The sequence below is a fragment of the Barbus barbus genome (genome assembly GCF_936440315.1).
Source record: "Barbus barbus genome assembly, chromosome: 42".
Lineage (NCBI taxonomy): Eukaryota > Metazoa > Chordata > Actinopteri > Cypriniformes > Cyprinidae > Barbus > Barbus barbus.
The window spans coordinates 24,639,599-24,663,926 of NC_136720.1; the positions used below are offsets into that span (position 1 = coordinate 24,639,599).

Genomic DNA, 24,328 nt, shown 5'->3' on the forward strand with positions numbered 1-24,328 from the left:
ATTAATATGATATACACACATGCATGTATATATTTTTTAAAAAAGGTTTGTATATTAAATATATTTATATATAATATAAATTATATGAATATAAATATATACATGTAAATAAATGTAAATATTTTCTAAATATATACTTTATTATATAAACAAACTTTTATTTTAAGTTTATAATGTGATAATCATAAACAACTGAAAAAGCGGGAACCCTGCATTTCTATTTCTGTCCATTTTATACCCGTCTATAGTCTTTTATATCAGAATCTTGCTCACAGATGTTTTTCTGTGATTGTATAAACACACAATTGTGGTTTTTCTTGTCTAAGCATGTAATTACCAGATCACATTATTTCCGTGCCTTTAAGTTTCTTGTAAAGCTGTGGGTTTAATGCTCTCTTCACCAGAGTGGTCCGTTTCAATGCTCATGAGATCACTGTGCTTTCCTCTCTCTCTCTCTCTTTCTCTCTGTCAGTACTCCTTTCCTGCCGAGCGCAGGCCTGTTCCTCCCGCACAGAGCATCACTGCACAGTCTCTGCAAGGCAAAACGGTACGCTTTCCACCACCTCCGTCTGTAACTCGCACATCCACAGCTTTCCTCTCAAACTCTTTGCATTTTTCAGTTGTAAGCCACCAAGGATTCGTTGAGGCTTTGGCTTGCAAATGAGCAGAATATTTTACATGCGGTGGTTGAGCTGCTCATTTAAAGTCAACATGAAATCAAAATGACCACATTTACTTTCATAACACATACTTCTGATCTACTCGTGCACATGAACACGTGTTATTTCAAAGGGAAAAAATGGTCGTTAGGGTTAAAATATGGTTATAGCATGTTTTAGCAGTAAAATAGGTTGCAAATGTCATTTCATGTAGACTTTAAAGGTAAACGAACATTCAGATGTTCATGTAGGAGTATTGCATTGCAGTAGAATAGGTTTTTCAAGCTTTAGGTTTTGAATTAAACACCAGAGAGATGAGTGTTTGTGTGTGTGTTTATTGTGACAGGTGAAGCACTAATACCGTAAGCTCTTCTTAAAACTATAATTACTTTTCTCTTACTTGACGTTTCAGGTTCTGGAAGTCTTAAGCTGCCTCTTTCCCGTTAAGCTTCTGCTTTTATTTATTCATTTTACAGACGCAAAGTACAACTGGCAGTAATTGTCTGCGATATTATTTCAGGCAGAGAGCATTTGAATGAAAAAGCCTGCGGTCACTTGATGAAATATTAATAGAGCTCCTCCATATGTGTTTTACTCATCATCGCTGGAAAGCTGCTGAAATTCGATTTAGCACCTTAAACATTTTGGTTTAGGTAAAAGCCTCTTGGAGAGTTTTTATCTTTGTTGTTCATGATATAACTTACTTTATTTGGATTAATATAAACCAAGATGAAATGACAAACATAAGATAATGTAGATCACAGGCTTGTTTTCTTCAGATGTCACTTAATTAGATAGCAGAACAAGTTTTTAAGGATAAATTGGCATAGACCTGGGGTCTATTTCTGAAAAGCAAATTTAAACTTAATCCAGCTGTTCTTTCTGGAAAATCCAGCTTGTACTTCTATTTATCTCGAGAACCGGGTTATTAATGGTTATGTAGTTTATGCAACTTAACTGAACCTGGTAGAGCTGATTAGTCATGTTGATTAGATATTAGTCTATCCTGAAAATATTTAATACTACAAATGTATTTATTTACAGATTTTCTACTCCCTGGACCGCTGTCATTTTAGTGTTCATATGCTATTATATTATTCATTAATTTGTTTGTATATTTTATAATGTGATTTTTCATTTTAAAGTTTTATTAAAATGTTATGCTTAATTGTATATGTTTGTTTGGATATACACATTCTAGTTTACTTCCTATTATCTATATACTATTTATTTAGTATAGTATTATATGCTATATAGTATTTATTAATATTTTAAATTAGCTTTTGTTTTTATTACGTTATCTAAATTAAATTATTAGTAATTTTGTTGTGCTTGATTTTACATTCTTGAATACAAATTTAAACTTAAAACTTAATTTCAACTTATTTATGTACTATTATAATATTTATTATTTTATAATAATGTGTATTTTTAAGTTTAGTTTTATTAATTTTGTGCTGCTTAATTATATATGAATGTTTGTATATACGTATATATATAAATTACAGATTTTCTACTTAATATTATTTATACTATTTATTAATATTTTGAATAAGCATTATTTTATTTTATTTTAATTTTAGTTAGTTTCAGTAATTCTGTTGTGCTTAATTTTTCCATTCTTGAAAGCAAATTGAACCTTAACTTAAACTTATTTATATACTATTATAGTATTTATTATTATTTAAAAAAACTTTTATTTTTGTTTTTATTTTAAATTTTAGTTTTAATAATTTTTATTATATTAAATTGATTTTGATTTTCCATTGTTAATAGAAAATTGTAATTCAAACCAGCCTATAATTAGTTTCTAGCTCGAGAACCTGCGTGGTCATTCATGGTTACTATACTAGTTTATTCTGTATCAAACATGGCTCGATTTCCCATAACCCCCTTCACGACGGCCCACACTAACGCTGCTCCTGTCGCCCGCTGCAGCCAGAGGAACTGACCCTGCTGCTCATCAAGCTCCGGCGGCAGCAGGCCGAGCTCAACAGCCTCCGCGAGCACACGCTCGCTCAGCTAATGCAGCTAAACCTCGATGCCGCCAACCCAAAGGTCAGCCTCGCGGATTGTTAGCCTGTGCATCCCAGAGTGAAGGGCTTGTTAGTCCCCTCGCCAAACCCCGGCCACCCCACAACCCAGCCTGTCCATTTCTAAGTCTGGTGGTTTTCCCATTGCTTCCGCATGCTGTTGTGGATTGGATGATGTCTAAATAAATGCGTTTCAATGCCAGATTTAGTGCACACTAGTTTGGAATAATTAAGATTTTTGAATGACATCTCACCAAGGCTGCATTTATATGACTAAAAATACAGTAAATAAATAATTAATAATAATTAATTAATAAAAATAATTAAAATTATAAAAAAAATTATTAATAATATAAAATATTTTACCTTTTAAAATAGCTGTTTTCTATGTGAATATATGTTAAATTGTAATTTATTCCTGTGATGCAAAGTTGAATTTTCAGCATCATTACTCCAGTCTTCAGTGTCACACGAAATCATTATCTCATATGCTGATTTGCTGCTCAAGAAGCATTTCTTTCTATTATTAATGTTAGAAACTGTTGTGCTGCTTCATCATTTTGAGGAAACTGTGATACACTACCATTCAAAAGTAAATAATAATAATTCATAATTATAATTTCCCATTTTTGTTGGAAAAAAGCCTTAAAATATACATACTGTATAAATTATTACTATATATTACAAGAGATTTATAATTCAAATTAATGTTGTTTCTAATATATATATAGAGAGAGAGAGAGCGAGAGACTGAGAGAGAGACTTAACAGTTTCCACAAAAATATTAAGCATTAACTGAGCATATTAGAAGGATCATGTGACACTGAAGACTGCTGAATAAAGGTGCTGAAAACTACATAAATTACATTTTAAAACATATCAAAATTGATACTATATAAATTGTAATAATATTTTGTAATTTTACTGCATTTTTGATCAAATAAATGCAACCTTGGTGAGCCTTTATTCAATAAATCTTAACTATTCCAATCTTTTGAGCCGCTGTTTGGAGAAACGTCTCTTCCTTTCCTCTAACATGTGAAATCCCTTCAGTCCTGTAGGTTTGGATCATGTTTTGTGCGGCTGCTGCATGCATCTGACGCTGTTTGAGGAACATGATCAGCAGTTGTGTTTCTGTTTGCAATCCTCTTTTGATAGCTACTGTAGATATTTTCTTTGGTGGACCCTTTTATGTGCAAGAACCTCATTTCTGATTTGCTCTTTGGCTTGCTTCGTCTCGCTCATAAAAGTGCATGATGAACTTGAGAAGAAAGCGTAGTTTGCAGTTGTTGAACGGCTTGAGTTTTTCTTTTGCACTTCCCCTGCTCTGAAGCCCACGTCTCTGGTTTTTCTCACTGCTCTCCTCTCATCCTCTTTCTCTTGCCATCTCTAGAGTGAAATACTTTCCCATCACCTACAGAGGAATCTCATGCACTTGGACAGCCAGGTGAGGGCCTTTCCTGTTTCTCACTTCCTGTTTCTCTCTCTCTCATTGACTTATTTCTCTGGCTACTGTACTTTTATTGCAGCACAGATCAAACTCGAGCGTTTTCTCTGTTCTCCGGCCCTCAGTGCATCTGCTGCAGTTCTTTGTTCTGTAGAAGTTCTGTTGAATGCAGATGGTGTCTCTTAAAATAGCAGTTCATGTAAAGCATTTTTTAGCAACAAAACATGAAGCTGGATTCATTGGCATTGTTTAGTTTGTCAGGCTTAATTCTCAGAGGTAGCCTGCTGTGAATGTATTGTATTTTTCATTTAACTAATAGATCACAGCAGAGACTTGTCTATTTTTAAAGCCCTTGCTTGAGGAATTGCATTTCATGTATAACAGCTCTAAGAATTGACAGAATGAATATATATATATATATATATATATATATATATATATATATATACAAATGAGAATCGCTAAAATTACTACATATATTTTGAGACAAAGATCTTCATGGTTTTCAGTTTAAAAGCAACAGTTTTTAAATAACGAAAGAATATGTAAAAGTATGTATTTGGGGTAAAAAGCGTCCCTGCTTTATATAATTATAAATATAATTAATATGCTAAATATAATTAATAGATTGATTTTTTTTCAATTTGTTTACATGACATAGTTAGCTTCAGATGGTAAATATAATATATTATATTGTTATAAATATCATATATATTATGTATGTGTCTATATTAGAGATAATCACCATGTTTAGAATGAAACCATCATATTTACAAACATGATATTAATCATATCATATAATAAAATATCATTTGTTGTTACTACTGTAAATATATTTTCAATTATTATTGGATCTCCTTTAATACTTTCAGAATATTTACTTATTAAAATGATTTTATTTCTGTATTTTAAATATATATTTTTTATATTAACATTTTAATGACAGTAGGCCTATATTTATTGAACAATTTTATTTTATTTTATAATTTTTTTCAAATTAAGCAGAAAACAGTACAAACTTTGCTAAAGTGATTGTTTTTAACAAGTATTAACTTCGACATTATTAAACAAAACATAATTTTAGCTGAAGTATTTGTCAATACCGGGTCCCTTTTACCCCATGCCACCTCATACATTTATTACAAGATTTTTAAACAAAATAAACGACTTGAATGATTTATTTTCACACAAAATCTGTTGCTCCATTAATGTTCAATACAACGTACATATTTTTTCGGCAATTATAAATTTTAGTCGCAGTGAATAGCACATTTGTTCTTAAGGTGGGCCTTTAGCCCCGTTGTACCCTAGATGTGACCCTGGAGCACAAAACCAGTCTTAAGTCGCTGGGGCATATTTGTAATAGCAAAAATTCATTGTATGGGTCAAAATAATTTTTCTTTTATGCCAAAAATCATTAGGATATTAAGTAAAGATCGTGTTCCATGAAGATATTTTGTACATTTCTTACCATAAATATATCAAAACTTCATTTTTGATTAGTAATATGCATTGCTAAGAACTTAATTTGGACAACTTTAAAGGAGATTTTCTCAATATTTAGATTTGTTTTCAAATAGTTGTATCTCAGCCAAATATTATCCGATCCTAACAAACCATACATCAATGGAAAGATTATTGATTCAGCTTTCAGATGATGTATAAATCTCAATTTTGAAAATTGACCCTTATGACTGGTTTTGTGGACCAAGGTGTGTGTGTATGTGTGTATATATATATATATATATATATATATATATATATATATATACACACACATAAGCAAGTATTCAGTAACTGACGGAATGGAAAATTCATCCCATAAAACATTGATGTAGTTGAATAATTTGACTTTTAAAGTTTAATAATTTTTATATATTTTTATGTCGCTTTAATTTTTTATTTCAGTTTTAGTTTGTCATTTTATTTATTTAACTTATTTTAGTTGCAAAGGCGATATTTATTTTTCTTTTCTTTTGAGGTTGAGTTCAATAATTATATTTTATTTTATTTTTCATGAATGTAGTTGAATAATTCTGTTATATAAATTCTAAATATTATTTCTATTTATTTAGAGAGATTTTCTACTCTCTTGACTGGTGTTATTTTATTAGTATTTATTTTAATATTATAGTATTTATATTTATTACGATTTAAAAAAATATATATTAATTAATATTTCTATGTAGCTTTTTTATTTCAGTATTTGTCATTTTTATTTATGAGTTTCAAAGGCGATATTTAAAAAATTAAGTTGAATTTAATATTTATATTTTTTTATGTTAGGTTCATTTCATTGATTTTTAGTAGTTTTAGAAGTTTTTTATGTTTTAGTTAATAACAACCCAGGCTCTTGTAGTTTGAAGTTTCCTGTAATTCTTACATAAAAATTAATACTAATACAGTTAAAAATATATATATTTATATTATTATGAAGCACATCTCAGTGAAGTCTGCATCTCTGATTAAACATATCTTGGTGGACAGTTTGAGGTTTTAAGTTAAGCTTTTGTCAATGATCTTTTTGAAAATAGAATAACATTATCCAGCAAATGTTCTTCACTTTCTTTGACAGGAACCATTCATTGTCTTTTAACATTGTATTGCATTACTCTGGAACAGCGAACAGGAAAAATGCACGAGTAAAGCAGACATGTGATCATTTGTGAGGGTCAGAAGCTGTAAAAACACAGTGTTTTGATAATTCCTGTTACTCCTCCTCCTCGTGCACTAGATGAAGGAGAATGAGCCAATAATCTTCATGATTCACACAATGATTGAGAACTCGGCGCCAAGGCCGCAACTGTACCAGCAAGTAAGGTCTTGGAACACACGGTTATGCTCCTCCCCTCTTGTGTCATGGGCCCCGCCTCTTTGTCGAAGCTCCACCCCCCACTGCCCCATCCTTTGTCGGTTTCGCTCCAGCACATCCCATTGGTTCTCCTTGTTGTTGTTGTTTTCCTGTTGAAAGTGGAACTAGTATTGGCATGGCTTGATCGTTCCGTGGGAATCACAGCTGCCTGGTGCTAATGTGCCGTTCATTAGCAATGACTTCATCCATCACGCCGGCTTTCATGTGTTAGCGCAGACTCGCGTGTGTGACCGGAGACCAGTGTGGTTTACCAAGCCTTTTGACCTCCAAAAGAAAAGCATTGCACAGGTTTTATGAGCTTTAAAGGCCCATTCACATCAGATGAAAACTGCAATTATAAAGTTTTAACAATCATTCTTTAAGTATATAGAGAAGTCATGACTAAAACGATAACGACACAGAAGAACAATATCACTAAAAGCGTTATAAAACGACAAAAACATTGACAGCCAATCAAAATCCCACCCAATTACTACTCAAGTATTTAAAGCAACATAAAAAAATAATTGTTGTTGGTGTGAACGGGCCTTCGGTAAACAGAAACGCCATGATGTCATGCAAATTGTTGGGTAAACATTGGCAGAGCTTCATAAAGTCAGCAAACTGGTCAAAGTTTAAAGTGTCATGTTGCAAACAATTCCGAATGAATTAAGGATTTATTGGCCATTTAAAGCTATTTTTTGCAATGGAAGATATTTAATAAACCTTAATTGTTGTCCTTATGACAGTGGGATTATGCTGATATGAGTGAAACTGTAATAAAATAATAATAATAATACCATTGTTATAAGCACCAATATATAGTTTTATTAAAAATAGTACAAAAGACAGTTTTACTTGTAAGAATAAAGAAAATCGGCCAATTGATTTTTAATTTAAACTTAATGTAAATATAGCTATATTTTGTACATATTAATTTTAGTAGCCTTAAATTAAGACTTTAAATTATAAATAAATGTTTCTTTAATAGCCATTGAAACTGTATTGTGAAATATTTTTATTAAAACTGCATTTTTGTGTGTATCACTCCAATAAAATCAGTTACTAGCTAGATATGTAGCATCATATGAGCTAGAAAAACATCACGATTTTGTACATAAAATAAGGAAATATTCATTTTAGTAGCTTAATGTGAAAAATATTGGTGAAACACTCAGAAATGAAGTTTCACAAGTAAACTGTAAGTAACACTGAATTAAAAATTTTATTTTTTAATTGTTTTTCTTGTCAAATATACTGCAATAATCTTTTTTTTTACAACTTCAACATTTAAATCATTTGACTTGTGGCAAAGAAAATTCCAAAGAATTTAGAGAATAATAAAGACGTTATTAGCCATAATTATTTCTTACTAGCCATTGAAAGAGCATTTTGCAATTTGTTTATTAAAACTATATTTTTGTGCTTATGACAATGGGATTATTTCACTTATTTTATTATAGTTTCGCTCATAGCATCAGATATTAGCTAGAAAAACATCAAGATTTTATACATGAAATATTTAGGTATGTTCATATTTTTTATTCATTTTAGTAGCTTAGTGTGAAAATATTCCATAAATGCACTGAACATTCTAAAAGTGTATTTATTCTTAAGCATAAAACTTCCAAAGTATGCGTTATTAGAAGACATGCAATCGCTGCAGTTAGAAGTAATTTGCAACAGATAAATAGCGTGAGTTGCTTCCATCACACTGTTATTCTCACTGTTTGATGGTGCTGATGAAGTTAGCTGGTTATATACTGGATGGTCGCGTCTCACGTCTCAGTTGTCTTGAGTTTAGATTTTTCCTCGGATCTCCTGCAGCAGCTTCCTCGCATGGTGCTGTGAAATCTCAGAAATCCTGTAGAGTGCGAGCGGCTCCCAGCTGGCCAGTGGCCAAACGTGAGAGGGCTTTGGGGTTTTCATTAGTCACACTAACTGGAGCGCTGACAAACGCGACCAAGGGGACGGTAATTACCGCGGGCCTGTAGGGAACATCTACTGCGGCAGACTGACCTCCTGAAACCTCCCGAATCAACCTCCAGATAGTTTCCAACACACAATCCGTTCAAATTTTCTTTTAAATTGTCGCTCAAACTCTGTGTTTGTGTGCCTCTGGTGTCCCGTAGCAGATGTGAACATGTACAACACGAGCGCTGTTAACAGTTTAGTGATTTCTTCTGTTTTTAGCACACCAGATGGTGCTGAAGCATCTTTATTTCCGTGATGAGATGATTCATATCTACATAAACTCATCCGGATGTGGAAAAGTGTGAATGAATGTGTCTGTGCGCTGCAAAAAATGACTTTCTTACTCAGTATTTTTGTACTGTTTTCAGTACAAATATTCAAACGTCTTTAATCCAACATATATTTACATCAAAGATATTAAGTTTTAAGGTGTTTTCACACCTGTAGATCGATTGCTTTGTTCCGAAACAGGGATTAAAATTAATACAATGATGCTTTTTATTCTTGGTGCGGTTCGCATTCACACAGCAAAGTTTCTAAACGGGCCAAAATTGTTAATACAAGTCACGTGCGAGTAAACTGTCCTCTCATTGGTCAAAGTTCCATGGAGCTGGAATGACAATTAATGATTCATTTGGAAAGAGAGGCAAACAAAGCCTGCCCAATGTACATACTATCCACCCTATCTGCTCTAAATAGTATTGAAAATTACTACTATCACATAGAATTTAGGATGGATAGTATGCACATTGGGACGCAGGCAAACTCTCTCTCACAGAGAGTGGTGGTGGTGTCAGCGGTGGGTGGTGATGGCGCAGTGGATAAGACACATGCCTTTGGTGTGAGAGACCCGGGTTCGAATCCACTGTGAGACACCAATGTGTCCCTGAGCAAGACACTTAACCCCTAGTTGCTCCAGAGGCGTGCGATCTCTGATATATATAGCAATTGTAAGTCGCTGTGGATAAAAGCATCAGCTAAATGAATAAATGTAAATGTCAGGATGGAACGACAACAGCTTTGAGGGCTTGTTGTTGTTTTTTTGTAGCTGTCAATATATTTATTAATTTATCATTTTGAGTAGGAGTCCAGGATTCGTCTGCAAAACATTGTTAAAATGCACCCATATGAAGAGCATTAAGATATTATAAAATGAAAAGGCGCGCTTTGATTCTGAATGGCGAAGACGTGCGCACCCACTGCTTTTCAGGGAATTTACGTAATTACCCATTATACAGTGTGATATAGCCTGGTCCGTTGGATCGGATTGCTTTCTCACTACAACCAAACCGCTCCGTTTTTCAATCGAGCTGAGACCACCTCGTTCAGGTGGTCTCGGACCGATTGTTTTGGCGCGTATCCGAGCGCGATTGCCTTGTTCACATATGCCCAAAGGAACCGAGCTAAGAGAGGAAGCGTGCAAGGTGTGAAAACACCCTTAAAAAATAGTTTAACACAAAATGATTGGTAACACTTTACTTGAGATTTTTTTTAATTGCTATATATATATATATATATATATATATATATATATATATATATATATGTATATGTATATGTATATGTATATATATATATATATATATATATATATATATATATATATATATATATATATATATATATGTATATGTGTATATATATATATATATATATATATATATATATATATATATATATATATATATAGCAATTTTTTAAGACTATTTTTTTGTTTTTATAACAGTGGCATAGTTTAGCTTATTTTTTACTTTTACTCACAACATCATATATAAGCAGAACAAATTAAATTTTTTCTACATAAAATGTTCAAATGTATTCATATTTCATAATATATATTCATGTTATTACCTTAATGTGAAGAATATTTCATAAAAACTAAAAAGAAAAAAAAAAATTCATATAGAAATCATGTTAATTTATTTGAAGAAAAAAACTGATTTTGTACATAAAATATTCACAATATATTCATATATCTTCCATATTCATTAATTAGTGAAACATTTTCACTTAGAAATCACTAATTTACTTGAAGCCTTTGTATATGATGCATTATGAAAGTATTTTGATGCATTAATTATGCCTTGTAATAACCATTTTTAGATGCAACAAGAAATCTGCAAATATTATAATGCATTTTAACTGTTTACAATTATTTATGAAAATATATAATGCATTATAACAAACATTACGAATACCTTTTATAATGCATTATGCATAAAGGTTTTAAGTGAAGTGTTAATAAAAATATCATAAATGGGGTCAGAAAAATCTACTTGAATCAGTGGGAAAGGAAGCTTATTTTTCTGGCCCCACCGGCAGATATTTGTTTTATTAATTTCTTTTTACATTAGCCCTACCTATTTTTGAAACATGATCCAAAAATGCTTATAATTTTGCTCTTCAAGTAAATGTTTTTTGATTCAAGAATATTTAGGTACTTGTACTGGAAAACAAGACAAAAGTACAGAGTAAGGAAATCATTTTCTGCAGTGTGGATCCATATATGTATTACAAAAAATATATTACATATATATACAAAAACTTCCATCATACGTTCCCGTTTGCTTCCTCCTCCTGTTTAGATGGAGTTTGCATGTTTAATGTGGATTGTGTGGTTGGTGTCGGTCCCAGTGCTGTTGTATACAGTGTGACTGTACATAAAGATCTCTGCTGCACAGCGCCACACATTAATATTACACCAGCTGCAAATGTTAGAGGATTTACTGAAGTTACTGTTGCAAAAAGTTCATTACTTAAAGTCTCAATTTGTTTTTTGCCTTCATTTGACAGCATATTGATGAGTAAGTTGCATGAACGGCAGTAGTAGATCAACTGTACACAGGCTCATGTCGCTTGCTCCATCGCTTCATGCACAGAGTCTCACAGCAGTCTAGAGCAGCATATAACACTCTCTAGGATTTATTATATAATGCATATCATATCTTACATTATTTCCTCTCATTTCAGCAGATGAGTCCTGAAGAGTACAGAGAAAACACCTACTTATACAGACCTGAGGAGCTGGACATCGATGTAAGCGAGTCTTACTGTCAACTGATCGTTTGCATGATTGTATGATTACATTGTGACATATTATTTGAGTTTGTGCTTCTGTTAAACTTTCAAAAAAATGTATTATACAAAAAAACTGTTATACCGCAATTTATCATTAGGAGTGAATTATGAAACTTGAAGCATGAATTATTAAACACAAATCAGTTTAAAAATTGTTGATGATTAAACTACTTTTCAGGCAAATAGGCAAATTTAAAGTCAAAATATTTATAAATTATAATTTAGTTTAAACATTAAATTCATCTTTTAAAATGTAACTATTTATAAAAAATAATAAAAAAAACTTTAACATCTTTTAAAAATAGCATTTAAAAAAAACTTTTTTTCTTGATCAGTTTTTTTTTTTTTTATCTTTGCCAGCTAAGTTCAAAATGCTGTTAAATAGTCGTCAAGATGTATTATAGCATGTTAGTGGATGATCATTAATTAGCAATGTTCGAAGGCATGAATAGAGATTAATATGAATATGGAATATGGACTAAATATGGAATTATAAAACTTTTACTGAAGTCTGAGAGCAAACTAAGAATAAATACTGCTCTGTACGTCATATAAAGCTTTTCAGGGTGCTGAAACGTACCCATTATTCTGTCATAATTATTGAAAAATAATTATAAATATAAACGTGTATTTTATTAAAATTTTAAATAAAATTAAACATTTTATTCCAAATTATTTTTCCCCAAATTCTTGTATAATTATTCTTCATGCAATTTTTACAAACTCACATTCATTGGAGACTGAAACGTACCCATTATTCTGTCATAATTATTGTTGTATATTTGTAACGTTGCAGGCGAAGTTAAGTCGACTATGTGAGCAGGATAAAGTAGTGAGAAATCAAGAAGAAAAACTGCAGCAGCTCCACAGAGAAAAGGTAGCAAACATCTCCCTCCTCAGCGTCTAGCTGTTAGTTGTGACGCCCGTCTCACTCGTGCATGTGTGTGTTTGCAGCACACGCTGGAGACGGCCTTGCTGTCGGCCAGTCAGGAGATCGAGATGAGCGCTGAAAACCCTGTGGCGGTGCAGAGCGTCATCCAGCAGCGGGACGTCCTGCAGAGCGGCCTGCTCAGCACCTGCAGAGAGGTGTCACGCGTCAACACCGTACGTCCCTCGTTCCATTTGCTTTGATTAATGCAATGCTACACGCTCTCAGTCGCTCACCTATAATGCTGTGCTGCTGACAGGAGCTGGAGCGGAGCTGGAGGGAGTACGATCGGCTGGAGGCGGATGTCACAATGGCCAAAACTAACCTGCTGGAGCAGCTGGAGGCCCTCGGGAGTCCACAGGTGACACGTGTGATTGAATACTAGCAGTATGTACATTATATTGGCAAAAAAAAATATTTAGACACCCCCTTCTAATGAACAGGTTTGACTACTTTAGTCATTTCCACGAGTACAAATCTTAATGTTAAAGCATATAATGATATTCTAGGGAATTGTGTGCTTCTAATTTTATAGCAGCACCCTAACTAGTCTAACATGACAGTGCCTCTGTGTATAAGGCAAGGTTCAAAAAGAACCGACTGATTGAGTCAGTGTGGAAGAACTTGACTGGTCTGCAGAAAGCCAGCTGAACACCTCTGGTGTGACTTTAAATGCAGACCTCGAGCCAAAAACTCATCAACGAACACAAATTACTTTTGGCAATATAGTGTATATTGAAAATGACTCCAATAGACATTGAGCTGAGGTGTGTGTGTGCGTGCAGACGGAGCCACCCAGCCAAAAACACGTCCAGATCCAGAAGGAGCTGTGGAGGATTCAGGATGTGATGGAGGCGCTGAACAAGAACAAACCCAAGAGATACACAGAACCCAGTGAGAAACACACAAACACACTCAGAACAGCAACTCAGCTCACTGATAATCAACAACACGTCACTAACAGACACCATCAACAGTAATGACTTCTTTTTTAAAAAAAAAAATCTTCTTCAGATTTCTACTTGATTTTGAAAAATGTACACTTAAGACTGGTTTTGTGGTCCAGGGTCACATATATTATTTAAGATTTATTTTAAAATTTTTATACTTTTTTTAATAATTATTTATTCTTTATTAGTGATAACACGACAATTGACTTTTTCCAATTTCCATTTTATAACTCTATTTAGTTTTATACTTTAATGTGTATTTTAAAAACTGTACATTTTCATGTATTACTTAAGATTTGTTTGAATTAGTATTTTACTTTTTACATATATTTTTTCATAAATCTATTTACAGTAATTTGCAATAATAACACAAGACAAATGATACAATTTTAAACCTTTTCCAATTTCCTTTTAATATTTCTGTATTTAGATTTATACTTTAAAGTGTCTGATAAATTTATATTTATACTTCAAAATGTCTTATTTTAAATCGTACATTTTCATGTATTAAGATTTATTTTGACAATTATTATAGTTTTTACTTGTTTTTTTAATTTGCCAGTAATAACTGGCTATCTAGCAGTTGTTATTATTATTTATTTAATATTAATTATCACAGTTTACCTTAAATTTATTATGAATTTATAGTTTTAGTGATTTTAGTACTTAAACTATTCTAATTGTATTTTATCTATGTCTTTTTATTAAAAATAACAATAATAATAATAATTATCTGTACTGCGTTAGGCTAACCAAGACTTGTAATAGCACTTGCACGTTGTTGCTCTTTTGTTGGTTTTGATTGCTTCTTATGTCCTCATTTGTAAGTCGCTTTGGATAAAAGCGTCTGCTAAATGACTAAATAAATAAATAAATAAATAAACACATTTTAGTTAGTTGTCAGGGCAACATTTCTAATTTTCATACCAGTTTTTCATCTAATATTTATTATTTCATTCCAGCTTTATTTCAATTAACTGAAACCATAGTTTTCATTTTAGTTAACAAAAAAATTCATAAAGATGTTACCCTCCTCCTGTATTTATAGGTTTTCCTGGCGCAAACCCCCTGTCAAACCTGCATAAAAGTGAAGTAAGTGATTATTCCAGACATCATGATGATAATGTTTGTGTAATTGTCTAAACGAGCGCACACACACAGACACACACACTAACGATCCTCAGGGCGAGTTGACCTGTATTGTGCTGCTGTGGTTGTTGGCGGTGACTGTCGGTTGTGTGTAGGAGTCAGACTCGGTGCCTCCGCGTCCTCCTCTCCCGTACTCGTATGAGGGGGGAGACCGGCCTCCTCACGCGCCCCGCACCACCCCTCACCGGCCCGAGGACCGCAAGGCCGCCCAGCGCAACGGTGCCCACAGCGTAAGACGCAGCTGTGACCCCCTCGCCCATCCCATCCCATCTTCATTAACCCATCGCCATCGCTTCAGAAACCCAGCATCAGTTTGCTTTTGAGTTTAGATTGTGTTTTTGTTAGCGATAGAAGAATAAATCTATACATCATTTAACGTCATAAATAATTTCTGACATATTTTTTTACAAATCTGTATTCATTTTTACTGACCACTTATATGTTATAATGTCTTAAATAATTTCAGCCTTATGTTTTTAATATTTTTATTAAACTTTTTGCTGACCACCTATACATCATTTAATGTCATTAACAGTTTCAGACATTTTAAGTATTATGTAATCAATTTATACTGATCACCTTTACATTAACACTGTAAACAATTTCAGACAGTTTTTTGTATTTTTATTAATTTTCTTTTTAAATTTGTATGAATTTTTACTGACCCATATTATGTAACATCTTAAATAATTTCAGCCTGATTTCTTTCCAATTTTTGTACATTTTTGACTGGCCACCTATACATTATTTAACATTATGAATAATTTCTGCCTGATTTCTTTCAAATTTTTACTGACTACCTATAAATGAAAATGAAATGAAAACCTATTGATTTAACATCATACACAATTTCTGACTGATTTTTTTGTTAATTTATATTGACCACCTAGACATTATTTAATTTGTCAAATAAATAAATACATTAAAAAAATAAAACCACTACCTATACTTTAGGTTATTCGGTGTCATTAAAAATAAATAAATGATGTATATTTTAATAATAATAATACCAATAAGAGCAACCATTAAACATTTCTAAATAAAATAATTTTTTATTATTTCTATTTTATTTAGCCTATTTGAAATATTAAATTGCATAAATTATGTGCCTGCATTATATCAGTCGCCTGCTCTTTAGATACCAGCTTTTGAAGGAATATTTCACCATAAAAAAGCAAGTTGTGTCATTATTTACTCATTCTCATATCACTACAAGCTTATATGGTGCCATTTCTTGTCCTCTGTAATAAAGAAATAGTTCACCGTTTGCATTTTGGGCAGAATATTCATGTTAAAAAAAATATTTTTTCAAAAATCCATTTGGGTTGACTTGGTTTGTATTTTCAAGTGCTTTTTGCTTTTTAACCCTCTTGGTTTTTATCAAACGTTTATCCTTGAGCGCTTCCTGTAAGACATTCAGTAGATCAGCAGCATTGCGTAGGTTTGTAGCTCATCCTTTGTGAGGCTTAGTTTGTTTTTTATTCCTGTGTAATCCGTGATCATAACCTTCACGTAACGCCAGCAGAATGGGCTCGTCTGGTCTAGTAAATCATGTGTAAACAAGTGAAATCTCTGCTCTCAGGGGCCGGATTACAGACTGTATAAGAGCGAGCCGGAGCTCACCACCGTAGCCGAGGTCGACGAGAGCAACGGCGAAGACAAATCTGAGCAGACTGCAGAGAAAGAGCCGCCCGGCGTCACCAAAGGTGCCTGAAACACATCAAACATAACTCTTTATCACTTCTATCTCTGCATATTAACTCTATATATCACTCACAGTCCTAAAGGCCTTCCTGCTGGTCGCTGATCTCTCTGTCTCTGTCTGTCAGGTGTACTTTACCCCGTCGGAGTGGTCAGTCCCAGGACTAAATCACCCATGCCTGAATCCTCCACCATCGCCTCTTATGTCACGTTGAGGAAGAGCAAGAAACCTGATCCCAGAACAGTAAGCATGCAGTTTATGCTGTATACTGCTTTACAAATCATTAGGGATGTAATGATTAACCGCAAGCCGGTTGAAAATTTATTCAAATATATGACGATTCAAATCGGTTGAGATGCTAAACAAATCGCTATTTAATTAGTGGTAGGAGTTTATATGAATGTATGTCTGAGGGGAACTTACTGTCTTTAGAAAAGTTTAGATGGTATTTTTTCTTTTCATCTTGCCTCTGTATAATACATATTAAAGTTCACAAGTGCAAGTAGTTATCGCTGCAGCCCGGAGACCTGCAAGTGGGAGGAGCTTATGCCGCAAGTAGGCGGGATTTCATCTTAGTTTAAAAAATGATATAACGCATTTTCATAGTATTTATAGTTTTGTCATCATTGTGTATCCGATATCATTCACTGTCAACATTGAAATTACACCTTGCCATTGTCTTGATGGTGTCATTTTCGGGGAAGTCGTGGCCTAATGGTTAGAGAGTCGGACTTGTAATCCAAAGATTGCGGGTTCGAGTCTCGAGCACTCGAGAGGTAAATGTGTGATACATAAAGAAAATGTTGCTGTTTTATCCAAAGCGACTTACAAATGAGCAGAATAGAAGCAATCAAAACCAACAAAAGAGCAATAATATGCAAGTGCTATATTAATATATTATTATAGTGTTATATATAAATTTTCACAAAGAAACGTGCAGCATTTTGCTCAAGCAATAATAAAAGGATACATTTATAATTTGTCTTAAATCTCATTTTGTAAAAAAAAAAAAAATTGTGAATCGAATTGTGAGTTGAGTGAATCGTTACATCCCTACAAATCATATGTTTAATAGAATTGAATGTAGATTTTCTGAGGAAAAATGTGAATTGTGTTTGACTTTGCAAAGAAATAGTTGTGCTGGTTTTGTTCAATTCTGGTCATATTTGGCTTAGCACAGACTAATAATCATTTGAAACAATAATATGCTGCGCTGGTGACATGACTTTAGCTTCCAGTTACCATCTGAGAAATAAAAAGATTATTTTGCATTTTAGATTCAATTTGATGTATTTTTAATATAACATGATAATAAGTTAATAAATTAATTTGTATAGTTGTGTATATTTTAATAAGTGAATTAATAATATAAAATATGAATGTGTATATATAATTATATATATATATGTGTGAAATTGTACTATATTTAATATATTCTTAATATTAATTACTTTTATAGTAATATTAATCTTGTATAAATTATATTTATATTAGTATTAGATTTTATATATGTAATATTAATAGAAATACTATACTTTATATAATAATAGTTGTATGATAATTATACATAAAAAAATTTACGTGAATATTTAATATATATGTATTTGTTTATGCATATATTATATATGTTTTTGTTTAATATATCGTTTTTGCTTATTTTATATTAATATTTGTAGTTGTGTATGCATATACAGTGTAATATGCGTGTGTTTAGTCCCAGCCGCAGGACCGTCCACGCAGTGCGGTGGAGCACATGAGCAGTGCTGTCGAGGTGGGCCGAACACGCATGAGTGTGGAGGAGCAGATGGAGCGAATCAGGAGGCACCAGCAGGGGGCGCTACGTGAACGAAGACGAGAGGACGGATCGCTGTCCCGCAGCCTCTCCTTCACCAAAGACAACCCCTACTACACCCTACAGGTACCAGAGGAGTTTATATGATTAAAAACACACTGGCCAGCTTGTGATTTCTGCATTTTAAACATGAGATATGTTGTTATTGGATGGGATTTTGTTGCCTCATGTTGCTGTTTTACTTCAATGACCGAAATATGACACTTGTGTCTGTTAGTTGACGATTCTGAGGTTTATAAATGCTCGGCCATGACCTGCACTGTCTCACATGAGTGAAGCAGCTCAGACTACCACAGGACATGAATACATCAATAATGGACCATCCGTGTCACATTCCCATCATGCCTCTGGTCCTGAGGGCTCTTCCTCTCATAAACCTGCTCTGTCCGAACCGCGCTGTAATTCAAAGCCATGAGTCACTGTGCTGCTGATGATTCCCCACAGCACTGCACTTTGCAGTTGTCCGGCTTGCTGCGTTCCTGCCAGGCCTCAGAATGGACGTCTGTGAACGTCTCCTGCGTTTCTTGTTTATCGCTTCCTCCTCTGTTCCCTCAGATGCGCAAGAAGAGCCCGGTGATCTCTCCAGATGAGCAGGACGACCGCAGAGACAGGTCGCCTGAGGAGCAACCACAGCTGACGACCAAACCGACTGATGCAGAAGAAAACTGCAAGAATGTGGAATCTGGAAATGCCAACTTGGAGAACAAGGTACATATTCATACACGCACAAACATTTCCAAGAACAGCTTTCCTGGAAAAACTTGAAGTATGAAATTAATTTGTAAAAATAATTCTAGTGCCGTCAAACGATTAATCGCGATTAATCACATCCAAAATAACAGTTTTTGTTTAATATATGCGTGTGTACTGTATATATTTATTATGTATATATAAATACACACACATACCCAGTATATATTTTGAAAATATTTACATGTATATATTTATATTCACATAATTTATATATAAATATATTAAAGGGCATATTGCAGGTTAGAGACTCCAGTGAGTCGATGTATAGAAAAATACTGTAGGAACTAGATTTTCTTTAAATATATACTTTAAGGCTTCTGGAGTCATTTTTGTGAGAATTTGACTTCCGTATCTGAAACGCGTCAAAACCGGAAGTGATGCATCAAAAGGGAGAGCGGTCCATTTAAACCACAGGAAAACAATGCCAGTTCGGACGCTGAGGAAATGTTAAATGTGTATTTACACTCATATGACGGACCACAGATCAAATGATGAGCCTGATAGGCAGCCAAGAGAGCAGGACAGGCCAGGATTAGACAGAACAACGGTCAGAGAAGACAAATTGAGTTGATGTGAGGAGAACAGGGCAGGTGTTTGGTGAGAGATCAGTGTTCGTTAGCTAATGTAATCAGGCAATAGCAATGCTAGTATTGGTCATCTGAGTATTGATACTTACCAGTAATAGAAACTAATAAGCGTTGATCAGGCGTGTTACACTCGTTAATATCCCACACTAACGTTACGTGATCACCGCAGGAGAGAGAGAGAGAGATACACACGTTTTTTTGATTCATAGGTGCTTGTGTAGGAAATGCGAGGCCATGGTCACAGCTGAGGAAAGTCAGTGCTGCAGGGAGTTAGATACGTTACATACTGGGTCTTAGTGGAGAATGTGACCCCCACACTTCATGTGTAGTGTCTGACTCTACACCCAGGCTTTGAGGCTTGCTGTCTGAACCCATATATGCTACAGATAGCCTATATGCACTTCAGACAGGAGCATAGACCTCTCCAGGCCAGCAGACACATGTTTTAGGGCAGAAATCATTTACAGTATTACTCTAAGCTAAATACTTGTATACATGTATAAATACATAGTTAAAGGTTTTAATATTAAAACAGTTAACTCTAGAAGTTAACTCTATTTAGGTCATGACTACCTATAAGTAACACTTTTTAATGCCATTGGTATAACAATCAATAATGACAGCATACAGACAAGTTGTCCGCTGGGCCAATGGTGCATGTGTTGTGTCAGCCATTAGAAGATAGTTTACAGAGGAAGGAGGACTTTATAAAGGTTTTGAATGGCCCCATTTTGTAGACAATCAGTAAAAAAAAAATACAATCAAGCAGATCTGCATTTATGGTTAATTCAATTCAGTTTTATTTATACAGCACTAACCCAACTCAAAACACAACATTTCAACTGTTAATATATATGTAGATGTAGATGTACCAAACATATACTACTAAAAGAAATACCATCTGACCCATTTAAAAACATTTAACAATCTATCAGTCTGGGTATCACACTAATGTGTTAAAGTGTTAAATGGTGAAGGCTGTGCTAGAGATACACCAACAGCCTCATCATGTTGATCCTCTGGAGGGATCTGGAGAGAGGAGCAGGTGTAGTGGACATGACAGTGCTGTGTTCTCCTGGAGCCTGTGGTGACCTGCAGTATTCCTCTCTCAGACGGCATATGCTGGGAGAAGCAAACACAAGTTTAGATCACATTCACTGCTGGCCATGCTTTTCCACTTGGCCTCCATCACATCTGCGTCTCCATCAGGAGTGGAAGCTGTGGTCCAGTAGAGGTGGTTCATAACAGCTGGCCTCCTCTGCTTCAGATCTTCACACTCCCATCTCCCAAAGCCTTAAAAACACACAACATGACAAAAAAACATTACCAATTAGCTGTGCAAACAATGTCACTAAGCTGTCACTAGACTTGATGGTAATAATATTAGCAAAATGAGGTTAACTTACCAGTTATACCTTCTCATACGGTAACGTTTTTACACGGTTTTAAATATATAACGATATTGCAAATGCTTACAAGCTAGCTGCGGTGCTTTACAACAACTTATATAAGTTGTTGTATAATTTACCATGACAATGATAAATTAAAATAAAAATAACTACCGAAAACACACTGACTCGCACGCGCTCAAAGCAGAGTGCGGCTCACGACTCCCTTATGTGACGTAATAATTGAAAAAAGCAGTTTTTGAGAACTGTCCAGGAAAGCGTCACTTTTTCATCTAAATGTGTGCCCTCGTGTCTCGTAAAACATTTTCAAATCCTGCATTAACGGCTCATATGATATTTTTATACAAGGTTATATATTCATTTGAAAAAACTTTTTAACCTGCAATATGCACTTTATGCACAATATATAAACATAACATATTTTTCTGAAATATATACATGCATGTGTGAGTATTTTATATATACATAATATATACAGTACACACAAATATATTATGTAAACAAAAACTATTATTTTGGATGCGATTAATTGTTTGACAGCACTATTAATTATATATAATGATTTAAATATTTCAATTGTATATATATATATATATATATATATATATATATATATATATATGAGAGAGAGAGAGAGAGAGGTATATTCATGAATTATACAGGTATATATTAAATCATTAATAGTAATTAATCATATAAATTATTTTAAATCATAAATAGTTCTTTGAGTGCTATCTACAATTAGTTTTTATCCTTATCCATCAATAATGACTGGGCAACTCATGAAAAAGTCATTTGAATGCATTGCTCAAAATCCCTGTAAATGCGTATGACACACAAACATACAAGCATCACTACTAAAGTTTGCCTGGGGTTATTATAGTTAACTAAAACATAAACATAAAATAATCATTAACTAAAAAAAAAAAACCTTTGTGTAGCACTGAAATAAATAATGATAAAAAACTATATAGGCATGTAAAAAAATAAAATATATTCCAAATAAAAAATATAATTAAAATGTCAAAGGCGCACAACAAAATTACTAAAACTAAAATTAAAATTAAAACGGAAAATAATACAACTTAATTAAAGCTATGAATAAAAAGCATAATAGTTTCTTAACGATACAAAAATAACACTGCTAAAATAAACAGTTGATCATGGTCGTATAAGCAAAAATATTTGATTTATTATATATAATATTCTGTTTGGGTTAGGTCCAGCTTTATATTATTATTATAATTATTATTATGTGTTATATATGCTCATTTTTATTAATGCATTTTGATATTAAATTGGTATTAAAACTGGCATCAAGAATGGTGGACTATTATTGGCACTGGTATTGTGACCACCCTTACATGAATGTCATTTTTATTATTTATATATTTAAAATTAAATACATATCATCATCAACTCTGTAAATATCCCTCTGTAGGGTCCCTGTGAATGGCGTTTGTGTATTTGATGTGTTTGTGTCTGTGCTCAGCAGAAAGCGGCTTTGTCCCGATTGGCCTCCATTAAAGAGTCTCTTCTGAAGAGCGCGGGTCCTAAACCAGTGCTGAACAAGGACCAATCAGAGCCCAAACGCATGAGTCCGCTGGAGTACCACAGGACTCTGGCCACTCAGAACAGGTACAAACCGCTTCACACTGATCTGAACACACACACACACACTCAAGACTGACCGCTCTCCGCTGTGTGTGTCAGCTTACAGACGGCCGTCATGGTGCGTGTGGGCACCGAGGAGGAGGATGAGGAGGATGACAAGCCCTCCAGTCAAGAGCAGGACGTGTCGTATGAGCTGAGCAACAGCAAACACAGCACACTGATGTCAGGTAGGCACTGAAGATGAGCTCTCTTCTCCATTAAACTGCATTCAGAATGTTTGGATTGAAAGGAAAGTGTTGAAAGACCTTCTCCTTACTGCTCTGTGTATCTCAAACCGGAACCACTAACACTATTTGTATTTGAAACTTTTTAGTGAATAATATATTAATTTGTATATTTATATATTTGTATATTTAATTGTATGTATTTAAATATCTATATATTTTTAACTTCTATATTGATTTATTATTATATATTATACTTCTATATTATATGGTATATATTAAAGTACTTTTAATATTTAAATTAATATAAAATATATCTGTATTTATAACTTATACATTTTTTGTATATTAATTTAAATATTTAAATTAAAAATATAACTCGCCTCAAGCTGATACAACTGTTGTATATTTGAGTGTTTTATCACTTTTTTGTGAATTTGATTTTAATGAATAATATACTAAACTGAATATTTAATCATTTGTTCATTTATAAAATAAATTAATTATATATTAATTTAAATATGTATATTTTTTAATTAATATATGATGTATATTTATGCATTTAAATATCTATATAGACTCATTTATTTATTAAATTATATGTTAATTAACTCTGTGCACCTGAAGCTGGTGTTTTATAACTTTTTAGTGAATGATATATTAATTTGTATATTTATGTACACGTTCATTTATTTATGAAATTATATATAAATTAACACTATATTAATTTATATGTATATATTTAAACGTCTATATATTTGTAACTTACATATTCATTTATTTATTACATTATTACATATTCATTGAAATATTTAACATTTTAAATATAACTCACCTGAAGCTGGTACCACTAACACTACACCTGTTGTGTATTTGAGTGTTTTATAACTTTTCAGTGAATTTTATTTGTGAATCAAAAAAAACATTAAGCACGACTACTATTTACTTTTGATTCACTAAAAAGAATCGGTTCAAAAGAGTGATTTGAAAGTCATTTAATAGACTCTTCCAGTATTTTTAAACAATGTTCTGGATAAGAAGTCTTCATTTATTGCTCTGCTTGAATGTGTCAGTGTGATTAACCAGCTTATCTGTCTGCCTGCCTCTGTCTGTCTGTC

General features: G+C 33.1%; 1 protein-coding gene across 12 annotated transcripts in view; it reads left to right on the plus strand.

Moving 5' to 3' along the window:
- The window catches only part of LOC306861242 (pleckstrin homology domain-containing family A member 5-like), a 169,892-nt gene that overhangs the window by 141,575 nt on the left and 3,989 nt on the right, over positions 1–24,328 (plus strand). Inside the window, exons 12-27 of one of the 12 annotated variants that reach the window (XM_079403403.1) lie at positions 473–547; positions 2,598–2,717; positions 4,086–4,139; positions 11,935–12,000; positions 12,839–12,919; positions 12,997–13,146; positions 13,230–13,331; positions 13,756–13,864; positions 14,969–15,012; positions 15,165–15,299; positions 16,652–16,775; positions 16,899–17,014; positions 18,486–18,689; positions 19,179–19,331; positions 22,865–23,010; positions 23,086–23,213. In XM_079403403.1, the coding sequence (XP_079259529.1) occupies positions 473–547; positions 2,598–2,717; positions 4,086–4,139; positions 11,935–12,000; positions 12,839–12,919; positions 12,997–13,146; positions 13,230–13,331; positions 13,756–13,864; positions 14,969–15,012; positions 15,165–15,299; positions 16,652–16,775; positions 16,899–17,014; positions 18,486–18,689; positions 19,179–19,331; positions 22,865–23,010; positions 23,086–23,213 (1,807 nt within the window). The remainder of the gene's footprint in view (positions 1–472; positions 548–2,597; positions 2,718–4,085; positions 4,140–11,934; positions 12,001–12,838; positions 12,920–12,996; positions 13,147–13,229; positions 13,332–13,755; positions 13,865–14,968; positions 15,013–15,164; positions 15,300–16,651; positions 16,776–16,898; positions 17,015–18,485; positions 18,690–19,178; positions 19,332–22,864; positions 23,011–23,085; positions 23,214–24,328) is intronic. The other 11 variants (XM_079403400.1, XM_079403404.1, XM_079403405.1 and 8 more) reach the window with 11 other exon arrangements.